Source organism: Corvus hawaiiensis, chromosome 5 (genome assembly GCF_020740725.1).
Source record: "Corvus hawaiiensis isolate bCorHaw1 chromosome 5, bCorHaw1.pri.cur, whole genome shotgun sequence".
Lineage (NCBI taxonomy): Eukaryota > Metazoa > Chordata > Aves > Passeriformes > Corvidae > Corvus > Corvus hawaiiensis.
The window spans coordinates 33,294,944-33,307,588 of NC_063217.1; the positions used below are offsets into that span (position 1 = coordinate 33,294,944).

The 12,645-nt window shown below is 39.1% G+C and overlaps 1 protein-coding gene across 1 annotated transcript in view; it reads right to left on the reverse strand.

Moving 5' to 3' along the window:
* The window catches only part of SNX25 (sorting nexin 25), an 83,349-nt gene that overhangs the window by 55,577 nt on the left and 15,127 nt on the right, over positions 1-12,645 (reverse strand). The window contains exon 3 of the mRNA XM_048304259.1: positions 6,716-6,932. Within this exon, the coding sequence (XP_048160216.1) occupies positions 6,716-6,932 (217 nt within the window). The remainder of the gene's footprint in view (positions 1-6,715; positions 6,933-12,645) is intronic.

Genomic DNA, 12,645 nt, shown 5'->3' on the forward strand with positions numbered 1-12,645 from the left:
ACCTTTTATTTTTACTACCTTATCACAATACACGCTGTAATCACAAAAAATGGAAGTTATATGTCCTATATATGCCAAGGTATTCACCTGGGCCAAGAAAGTTATTTTCTCTCCTTGCCCTGTCTGTAATACATAGAAAACAAAAGGAACATTATCAAAACATGTATGATACAAACTTTAATCCCCCAACTGCGTATCATAGTGGTCACTCAAACAGCAATTTCCCCACAACACCTCCCCCTGACACTTTCCAAGAGCATTGAGCTCTTAAGTATAGGTTCTGAATCAACATCAGTAGCAGCCTGCAGACCCCAAGCATTCATGTTGCTAAGTCGTAACTTATGCTGCAAGTGTGGGCACAAACACACATAAAAACACTTCAGCATATCCCATCAGATGTTGTGTAGCAGTCAACTTGCCAGAAGCAGCCTGCCATACCAGATATTCATGTGTGCAGAAACCAATTCTTCCTCTGTCTTTGGGGTCAAAGGTGCCCCAGCTGTAGGTTAAAGACAGAGAACACTCAAAACCAAAAGATAAAGGGAGAAAAAAATTAAAATACTACTAATAATTATAATAAAATCGATGTCACTTGACCTCTTCTTGCTGGGGTTTGTTCAAAGAGCACTGCTTCTCAGGGGGTTCAAGACACAAGGATCAACTATCTTCAAATCCCACTTGCCTACTCTGCTGGTTTTGTCTGGGGTAATTTTCTTCTCAATGGTATGGGGCTATATTTTGGATTTGGGCTGAACACAGGTTGATAATATAGAGATGGTTTTGTTATTGCTGAGCAGTGCTTGGACATCATCAAGACACTTTTCTGCTTCTTGAATCACCCCACTGCTGGGGTTGCTCAAGGAGTTGGAAAAAGACACAGCTGGGACAGGTGACCCCAGCTGACCAAAGGCATATTCCAGACCCTCTGGGATCATGCTCAGTGTGTAAACTGGGGGAAGGAAGAGGAAGGGGGACAGGTTTGGAGTGATGGTGTTTGTCTTCCCAAGTCACTATTACATGTGATGGGGCTCTGCTCTCCTAGACATGGCTGAACACCTCCCTGCCCATGGAAAGTGGTGAATTAATTACTTGTTTTGCTCTGTGTGCAGCTTTTGCTTTACCTATTAAACTGTCTTTATCTCAGCCCATGAGTTTTCTCACTTTTAACCCGCAAGTTCTTGCACTTACTTTTCCAGATGTCTTCAGAGCCTGCTGGTGGGGCAGTGAGCAGTTTGTGTGGGGCTGTTGCTGGCTGAAGTTAAACCATGACATCTGCTTACTGAATGCAGGCAAATCTTATTTTGCCTGTGCTGCACCCAGCAAAAAACAGGGTTTTATTTATCAAATATTAACAGTTCTGTAAATATTTAGGGCAATTATTCTTAGCCCACAATAAGGGCAAGGGAACTCACTCTTCCTTTCATGGGGACAGCTTCACAGAAAAAGATTTACTATTTGTCTACACCTTGCTTAAGTCCTTCCAGTACTCACTGAACATTCATCCAGAAGAATAGTTGCTTCTAGCTTTTAACAAACATATCATGCTACCAGAGGGAGACTACATTCCTAGGATCAGATAATTCCAGCCCCCAGGAAGTACACTGTCACCACACTGCACCTACATACCATGACCATTTCCATCATTGTACACCACCTTACTCAGCTTACACTCCATCCTTGGTTACATAAAATGGCATTGCCAGCATTCAGCTTGCTTATATTCTTCTTAAAGTCACCAAAGAAAGACTCTTGAACAAGATACGAAGGAATGAAGGAGTAAAAGATGCTATGAAACATGAATGGCTGAATATTAACCTCTTTACCCTTGCAGGATGCACTTGGCTAATCCTGTTATAAATGCATTCCTGATCCTGTACATATAGGAAAAGAGCGGCAGCTTCTAAAAATAAATCCAGGTCTGACTTTTCCTCCGTATCTCAAATTCATAAACTACCTAATGCTGGACTTGGAGAATTATCATATTCTGTTTCTATACACCAACTAGTACTAGAAATTAAATTGTTTCCTATCTAAATTATTCAAAATACCACAAATTTTCTAACTGAAAAGTGACAGTTTCCTTTGAAACCCCAACTGAACCTCAAAGTACACCCCAGTGGCACATATAAGATGAAAAAATTGGGAGCTGTCTTGCCTGCAGCTTGTATTGCTCTATGTCAATCCAGACAGTTCTGCCCATGGCTAGAAGTGTCTCTGCCCTTATTTCACTCAGCAGATGTGTGTGGCATGCACAGGAAAGACAGCTGCTGTTAAAGAGAGCCAGGGGAGAGAATAAAGAAAGGGGAAACAGATCTAACACGACAAGGATCCTTTTTCCCAATACCCTGTCTCCAACCAGCCAGCAGGGAAGTGGCCTCTCCTCTTATTACAGAATCATAGAATGGTTTGGGTTGGAAGAGGCTTAAAGATCATCTAGCTCCAACCCCATGCCAAGGGCAGGGACACCTTCCACTAGACCAGATTGCTCGAAGTCCCATCCAACCTGGCCTTGACCCAGGGAGAGGCCAGGTTGCTTTGAAGGGAGACATGGTCTCTTCCCAGCACTTTTCTTCATCTCTGGCCTCTGCTGGTTATTTACCGTGAGCTGTTTATTACTAAGTGGATTTTTGAGATGGTTAAGATAAGCCAGAGGGAAAGCAGGAGCAAAGGAAAGGACTGCAGCACCCTTCCTCATTCTGAAGGGTCTCAGTCTAATTTCATCCCTTCGGTCATCCCAGTTAATCACAGATTGAAGTTAGTCAGTAAGAGAAGAGAAGTAAAGAAATTTGTGTGTCCAACATGCACCTGGGTCACAAAACGCACAAACTTCACTCTGAAAAAACAAGACATCTGTCCTCCTGGGCATGGATGGTTTCTTTCTGCTACATTAGTGGATTATCTGTTATCATATAGGAAAACCAAGACAAAGTGGCTCAGGTGGCACCCCTTCCAGACACAGTATTAGAGGTATTTAAAACTACAGAAGTTGCCACACAAAAGACAAAATGCCCTTTGCCGTCATGTTGCAGTCTAAACTCAGTGGCGGAAACGAGACAGAGCGCTCCAAGAGCTACCACAACAGGAAAGATACCTCACTCTAATTACAGCCTCTGTTCCACTATATTTGTCATCCAAAACTAACTGCATTCATTATGAGATACAGAGGGAAATGTGAATGCCATAATTTTATGACTGTCTTTAAAACACTAACAGAAAGCAAAGTAGATCAAGAAGATCTGCATTCCCTACCTTAGGAAGACGAATTTTTTGTGTTTGAACTGTGGCAATCGTGATTCAACCCAGTAGACAGCCAAAGAGCACGCACACTTTCACTCACTCCTTTACCCTCCCCACAGTGGAATGAGGGAGACAATCAGAAAAAAAATGTTAAACTCCTGACTTTGGAGTGACCTAATTGCAGCCTTCAGGTACCTGAAGGGTGCCAACAAGAAAGGTGAAGAGATACCCTCTGCAAGAGCCTGTAGTGACAGGGCAAGGGGCAATGGCTTCAAACTGCAAGAGAGTAGGTATAGATTAGATATTAGGAAGAAATTCTCCCCAGTGAGGGTGGTGAGGCACTGAAACAGGTTTCCCAGACAAGTTGTGGATGCCTCATCCCTGGAACTATTCAAGGCCAGACTGGATAGGGCATTGAGAAATCTGGTCTAATGAAAGGCATCCCTGCCCATAGCGTGGGTTTGGAACTAGATGACCTTTAAGGTCTCTTCCAACCCAAGCCATTCTATGACTTGAGACAAAGAGAGCTTAATAGAACAGAAAAGGCAGGGAAAACAATAATAATAATAGAATATATAAAAAAAAGTGATGCACAATGCAAATGCTCAACATCTGCTGGCTGATGTCCAGCCAGTTCCCAAGCAGCCTCTCTCAGACAGCTTTTCTCCTAATTGATGTACTCAACATGACACTATATGGTATGGAATATCCCATTGGCCAGCTTGGGTCTGTTGTCCTGGCTATGTAACCGCCCAGCTTCTTGCATTGCCCACCCCCTCAGCCTCCTCACTGGCAGGGAAGTATGAGAAGCTGAAGTCCTTGACCTAGCATAACACTGCTTAGGAACAGCTAGAACACTAGAGTTATAAACATTGTTCTCAACCTAAATCCAAAATACAGCACTGTACCAGCTACTAGGAAGAAAATTAACTCTATCCCAGTTGAAAACCAGGACATCAATATAGAAAATAATTGAAGGCTTCCAAGTTATAAGTGACATACTTTTTAGTTCTCAGTCTATAGCTTAAAATGTTAGCAGGTTCTAGCACAGTAAACTCCATAGCAGTAGGCAATTTGTACAAAACTTCAAGTCACTGTTACAACTCCAAATTCTCTAAAATAGAAAACTGTATCAGAGTATTTGCTGTGCTTTCAGGTTTATTATGTGCATGCTCACATCACTCAGCAGCACAAATTCCATCTGAGCATACGAGCACAATGTCACCCTTCTGCTGACTTTGCAATAGCCTGTACATAGGATTTAAGCTTTCTCTCCATCTGCTAAGAAATGGTGAGCCCTGTGCAATTTCCATACAGCTCCCCAGACTTTTTCAGCAAGTTTGGATGAGCAGCATGAAGATATTCTAGTGCTTTAGAACTTGCGTCATGCAGCATCATGTTGCTGATCTGTCACACACATTAAAACCAGACCTTTCTCCTGGTGAATTCACAGCCTTGCAGTCTGCAAAAAACAGTCAATGAGTCCAGTCCCAGCCTCTATAAATCGTTCAGTTAGAGCTGTTGGGTTGATTTGTTTGCTTTTTTTTTTATAACCCACTATTACACTATTAAAATGCCCTAGGGTATATCACCGTGTCCCGCAGCTATAGGGAGGAGGAGAGAAGATCCAGCAGGCAGGAATTGTGCAGCAGATTGATTTATTTAATTATTTTACAAACTCTTTTATAGACTTTTTTCTTCATAGTCTAATTGGACAAGGACAAGGATCAGCCACCCCTTAGGGGTGATTGGCTAAAATCCTAAAACATCCATTGTCAAAATATTTTTCTACTGTACCATAAACAAGACTTTTAAAGGTTGCAGGTATTTCATTGTTTACAGAACTCCGTTACTATCTTCTGTGAGAGAGAAAAAGTCTCTCACAGACTTAGAAAATAGCAAGAAAATCCTTGCTAGCAGCATTTTTGTATCCACATTACACTAATTCTTGACAGGACTTTTTTCATTCCCATGTTAATGCAGTCTGTCTTATCCAGAGCTAAGGTGCGTTTACTGCTTCCAAGTGAAAAAGTTAACTGGAAAATAACCAAGAGAATTTATTTTAGTTCTACACAGTGGAAATAACAATCCAACAAAGACCAGGTGAAGTGGTCATAATTCTCAGCAGATAAGAAACCCCATCAACAATCAACATTAATAATACTTAATAATTCTGCAATTCTAGATCTTACATCCCCAGCTTTAAACAGAAAAACATTGAGTTAAAAAAAACCCAAAAGCAAACAACTAAAAGGAAAATTCCACTTTCCCATTCTTTAACTGTTCAAATGAAATTCTTTCCAAAAGCAAGCACTTATTGTGATAAAGGATAAGTGCAAGCATGATACTTACAAATTAAGGAGCACACTTAAGAGTTTTACCTAACCAAGAGATTTCTACCTCATTCCAGAGCTAATAGAAAGTAATATCTAGAACCCACTGCAAGATCTACTGCAAAGTACATACACGTTAATTTCTTGTTTTCTTGAATGTAACCACCCTTTAGTGTATTTTCTCTTTATTTTTTCTATCCAGTAGCTTACATAAAAAATTAGCTAGGATCTACCACAAATACATTAACCATATCTTCTAATCCAGAACAGAAAGAAGTGTCAATGGTAACAGATCGGTCTCTGACAGAACACAATTGTCCTTTTTTGTCCGAAGGGGTGTCAAAAATACATGGATCTAACTGTAGGCAAAACAACTTCACAGAATAAAATGTGCAGTCTAAATCTGAATGACCAAAGCATATTCCAATTAGAATAACTAAAGTTCAGGTAAGCACAGATATAAGACCAAATCTGTGCACAATTGGACAAATTATGCATTCAAATGTGGGAACTGCATAGGCTAAGAGATCCCATTTGCAATTACAATTTGGGTGAAAATCCAGCGTTCAGTGGAAAGCTGGCTTTTCAAGTGGACAAAGAGATCCTTGCTAAAGAGGAAATTCATGAAATTAGCACGACAACTTAAGCAGAGAAAGAAAATACAGCCAACAATTTTTCCAGTAGAAAAATCTTGTTACTGCAGGACAGGCCACCTACAGAAATCATAAGGCTTTGCCTCCCAGGGCTAGAAGAAATGGAAAACTCTATGGAATTAATCCTGGTGCTATTCTGGGAAAGGTGCAAATAACCATCTTCTTCTCTGTTGACCACACTGACAGCGGCCCTTCTTTCCCTTGCACGTTCACACTACTTTGCAGGAACTGCTCACACAGCCCACCTCCTTCAGTGAACAAAGGATTCACAGATTAAACTGAAACAGCAGTGAATCCAAACTCTCTGAAAAAGGAGTCCAAGTGTTTCCTTACAGACGTCCTGAAGCCTGCTTGATCTCTAAAACTGGTAATGAGCTTGAACTATTTTATCAGTTTCCTACAAAAGCATACAGTCTTCATCACTTTGATTTAGCACATCCGAAAGTAAAGAGAGAAGCAGAAAATTCCAATGAAATGCAGGGGGTTTTTTACCTGGCATTGGCTCCTTTAAGGTCACAGAAGTGCGAGAGTAAAGCTTTCACTACATCATTGCAGACAACTTTAACTACATCAATGTGACTCAGCCTCTGTCGCAGCTGCTTGGCAATCTCCCAAAAGTCTTCAGATAGCAGCTGGTACAGCTGCCCCTCATCTCTGCTGAGTTGCCCATACCAGGACAGGATGTAATCTCTATAGCTGTAGTCAAACACTGAAAGGAAAAACAAAACAATAAGTAGCAAAAACTGCAAAAGGACAAGGCACACCAAGACAGGTAAAATGTAATCCTCCACCCTTCTCAAAAATTGTATGGGTAATAGGTTTCACATCTACTTCTTGCCAAAGAACATAAGGTTGGCAAGGTTACAGCAATCTGCACCTAACAGGTTACTGCAGGTCACTTTGCAAAGCAAAGCCTTTAAGTGGATTTGCTCAGACAGTTAGGTTACCAGCTACACACAAACCTCAGACTAATACCTGTCTCTCAGCAGTGGCTTTGGTTATATGAACTACCATATAATCTGACTGTGTCTAAAATGTTGCAGACTGAAGCCAGCCTTCTCTACGTAGGAACTTAATAGTCTCCATTCCAAAGTCATGGCTAAAAAGGGGAGGTGGTTAAGATTTTTGGATTTCCAAAGACATATACAACACTGAACACCACCACAGAAAGTACATTATAGGATCAGAAGAGCTAAGAGAGAACAAGTGGATTAGCGAGACCACATGAACTTCAAAAATGACAAAGCATTCCAAACCATACTGACAGGCAATAACCAATATTACTGTAATTGCAAATCCCATGGCAACACTGTCTTCTACCATTCTGACTTTCCTTTTTGACATTTGACATCACCAGTTTTACTGATGTTTCACTCCAGCAAATGTCCCTGGAGGTCTAAGAGGGAGCAGGAGGTGTTCAGGGAGAACAGGTGAACTATTTAACAGTTGCAACAAGATGGGGGAAGAGCTGGGGTTGTAACAGTCAATTTGCATCCACCAGAGGGATAACAAAAAGGGGGAAATAAAGTCATGTGCCTGGTAATTTGAGCAGCTTCTTTACTAAACATCCTGGTTTCAAACTTTCATATCAAAAGTCCATCTCATTTGTCAGTGTAAGCCCATGGTGCAAAGTAATCATAAGACTCCACTATTTCTTACCTTCCACTTTGAAAGAAGTTGTTTGCTTGGCAGTTTAGTAAATTATGAAAATCTCCCCGGCACTGGCAACACTGAGCTAATAACATATTAATAGGACAACATCTTAAATTAAATATTTTCACTTGCCTTTCAGGCAAAACTAGCAAACCTCAACCAACATCACCTTGATAAAAACATTTCCAGAGAAATGGCTAAAATTGATAAAAGTTTCTAATCAAATGCTTTATAAACTAGCTTCCTCAAGTTTATAAAGAAAGAAAATGAGTCACTTCAATGAATATGCTGGAATGTGTAGTTAAAAGCCTTTTGCTAAGACATTCCAAGACTTTTTAACTAATAATTCAGAAAAAAAATTCACAGTTCAGTAAACAAATACATAACAGGTTTGAAGTTTGGGGTTTTTTTCTAATCTAGGAGAGAAAAAAGTTTGCAGAGCCATATAGCAGGATAGGAATTTCCAAAATACTTTCCTGAAACAGATGAAATATTTCAGTGAAAACTCTCACCCACTAATACTACAGTGATGAAAACATTTATAAAAAGTAGTAGTCTTCTGATAAGCAAGCAGAAGAATAATCTCTGTTGCAAGATCTGAAACACTGTGGAAAACTGATCACAGCACAGATTCTTCCTTTTCATCTAATCCATAAGAGACCAATAATTTCTCAAGTGCAGCTGCAACACGCTGCATTGTGGTATTTTTTTAATCAGCATCACTGGCAAATAGTGACTTTTTCAGATTTTCTTACAGACACCCTCTCTGTCCTTTGCAAGGGTGCAAAGTAGCTATTTCTTCAGCATCTTTTGCCCAAGAAGACAAGCCACGGTATGGAGTGGTGCCTCCTACAGAAGTCTGTTCAACAGAACTCTACAAAGCAAGAGCAAAAGAGCATGACTTGTATTCCGATCTCTTAAGGATATATTCCCTTTCAGAGAAAATCTATTCCTAATGACCATTAATTTATAACTATTTTTAAGCAACTCCACTCCAAAATGAGTTCAGTTTCCAGCACACTACATAATACATTCTTTTTGATTCCTTTTAGCCACTCATGAATTCTGTCACATTCAATGTGAAAGAACCACAAAATCTATTGGCAATATCAAACTAGAGACAAAAGATCATCAATCATCACCAAAAATCAACCATGCAATTATGAAATATTTCACTTGTGTCTAACTCTCCCAGTTAGAAACTTTCAACAACTTAAAAGGATTACACAGCTTTAAACCATATTTTCCTGCACCCGTGTTTTATAACTCTCTTACTTTACATGTCTTCTGTAGTTTCCTTGTCACTTAACCTCATTGACCTTCCTGCATCACAACAGTGCTGTTCTCTATAAATTTCAGGGTTCTTTAGAGCCCAGGATGTATCTCCAAGTGAGCAATGAGACCGCTTTTAAACAAATAAATAAAATTTAAAAAGGACACCAGCCACAGACGCTAACAGCAGCCAGTTTAAGACTGGGTAGGACACTGCCATGTGTCATCCTGGCCATGGTGCACAGCTGCTGCTTTAGCTTCACGCCCATGGATGCAGCTGGTGCCATTTGAGCACCCTAAAGAAATACAGGAAACAAATGTAACAATTTTATAGAGAGAACTTTTCTCCCTTCAGAGGAGAAATCTGCTCGTGCATCTATTCTCATTATTTTTATACTACATGTTCTCTAAAACATTGAAAACAACAGTCAGAAGACAAGGAAGGAATAAAAAAACAAGCAGAATACATTCAGCACAGAACCTTACTCCCACTAATGCATCCACTACAAACATAAAACAAATTTCTTCTGATCAAATCAAATGCAGTGACCACAATGAATCTGGTGCAAAACTGTAGAAACTTCTACTGGGTTTTCTAAATTAGTTAAGAAGATCCAAGGCCCAAGTTACTACAATGTGATGAAATGCCATTCCCATGTGAAATTGAAGTTGAGCCTGTTCAACTACTCTCTTTAAATACTGTAAACTAGAAGAGTGTTGAGAGTAGAAAGCCAGAAGCTTGTGTGGAGGTTTAGTGAGGACACCCCTCTAGACTCTTCCTTCATTCCTACTCCTACACATGTCATACAGTAACTGCTATCCCTTTTTCCACATTCATTCATTCAGAGGTTCAGTGGCACCACCAGGGTCTGCAGGTCAGACTAGCTTCAAATCTACAATTTGCAGAGCTTCACACTAAAGAGTTTTTATATTGCTAAGATTCATTACCCAACTTTATTAAAAATAACAAAAATATGAAGAACAAGGATTAAATGCCTATTCTTTTTCTCAAAACAATATTAAAAAACAGAACATAAATATTCTATGCAAATGAAGACACAGACTTCCATGTTTCAGCAGGAAGTAACTGTCCTTTCCTGAAAGCACTGGAGAAGCCAGAATGACTACATTAATTTATAGTCAAATCCAAAACTCTCCTGTGACTGTATGAGCAAATGAAGAAAAGGTATAGCTACAACACTAGCTTGAGTTATTCTAGAGCAGCGAGCACTGCAATCGGTAAAACAGAAATACAAGGCTATATGAATTGTGTCAGGATCCTGCGTGAGGAAACCACCGTCAAAAAGCCAAGAATCATTACCAGAATTCCGTACTACTACAACACTAGATTTAACATGCATGATGGGGTTATAATAAGCTATACTTTTATAAAAATACTTTCAATAAGAAATTAACAGATAAAGATGACAGACTATACCACAGCTAAGTTCCTGTCAAAGTACTGTTCCAGAGAAGTAAAAGTTAACTGCTTACTTGCTTCTTATAACCACTACCTTTTCCCCCTGCCAAAAGCCAATTCAGACAAAAAAAACCCAAACAACAAAAAATAATAACAACAAAAACCTGAAAGAAAATTTTAAACCCCTATATTAAAGGTGGGTTTACAATTACTAATAAAATTACTAATAAATACTCTGAATATTCACTTTTATAATTTCCAAAACATTAACATTTAAATTGAAAGAAATGAAGGTCATTATTCACTTTTTATATTTTAGATTTCATTATATTTTAGCTATACATGTTAAGAAGATGAGGTTTTGTGCTTAATATTATCTTTACTGAAGTTTCTCATGGCCACTAAACCTTTACTTAGACCATGGTGTAAAAGGCCGACAAAATGATGTCTAAATGCCAACATTTCAGCGACTGTGAACTAGCAATAGTGGTTTAAAGATTTCAGTGCTCTTCTAAAGTTTGTGTTTGGAAAACCACTAGGATTTCTTGGTTTACTTGCATATTCAGATTCTATGAAACTGCCAGGTTTAGCAGGCTAGATGTTATCATTGTGCATAGATGGACAGGCCCTGTGCAAAAGGAATTCCTGACAGTCTCCCAATTCCCCAATCTTTGGTTCACTTTCATTAAAATTTTCCTGGCATTTGTGTCTTTACTGGTTTTTTTATGCAGAAAAAACCCCATGAAAATATATAAACAATAGAGAAAAAAATGTATTAAAAAATATCTAGGAAGTGTAGTAAAATAAAAAAGTCAGAGAAATTTATGTTCAAATAATTTTCCACATGCACCCTTTGCAAGAGTTCTTAGCTTTAAGTGTTAGAATCCCAATGGCAGAGAGGACATAAATTCAAACTGGTTTGCTCATACTGTGGACCAAAAAAAATTTTTTGAAAGCTGTTTTCTAAACAAGCAAACAAACAAACAACTTCCCCCCCCAAAAAAAACAAAACCAAAAAATATAGCCCCAGCTTTTCAAATAGAAAGCAGCAGGAGTTACCACAATTTTTTTTTCTAAATGTCAACATGTACATTTTAAATTGGGAAATGAGACAGTTTTTCCCAATCTTTCTGTAAAGGGAAGTACAATCTTACATCCCTAACAGAGTTAGATCCTAAGGGATCAACACAGACAGGCAAGATCTGATCCATAGAAAGAATCTAATTAAATTCCCAAAATATTTCCAACAAGATCACCTCAAGGCAGGGTTGAAGGAAGATAACCCACTACAAAAAAAGAGATGGCTCTCTGGCATGAAATATTTTAAGATCTACGAAACAGGTGAATTTTCACAGCAGAGCAATTTCACCAGTAGACTTCTGCTGGGATTTGAGCTATGACCTGTGCTATTTTAGTTACTCATAAATGACCCAGTGAAGCAGCTAAGTGATATGAAGACCATTCTTCTTGGCACTACTAAAACTGTAGAGACAAAGACTGTGAAGAATGACAAAAAGACCACAGGATTTGCAGCAATAAAAATGGAAAATTAAATTCCTTTCCTGGGAGGCCAACTACCTCCACAGGAGATCAATCTACTGACAGCTGCAGCCTCAGCCCAAGCAGTACATGCTGTGCAAAGCAGCCCAAGTGTGACTGGGCACAGCCTCTCTCAGGAGACATCTTACCACACCACCATGTGTGGATGGAATTCAGACATGCAACAGGTAGCGCTAAAGAGTATTTGTAAAAGTGGCTTATCTTTTCTTTGTGTAAGAAAAAGGAAGGTCAAACAAAAATCAAATCAATCTATCAAGAGAAAGCATGAAAAGTAGTGAAAAACCATATTTCAGAGTTAGTTACTCAAGTACTTCCAGCTGAAAAGGAGACTTGGGGCTGACAACTAAAGGCCTTTTCTTTCTGCTATATTCAACAAGGAAAATCTCTTCATAACCTTACACTTGTTCTGATTTTGAGCACTTAGATTTCATAAAACACAACATACCGTAGCAGGGCTAATTCACAGCTTTCCTCCACCTTTTATCTACAGCTAAGGCAAGTATGCTATAATTAATAA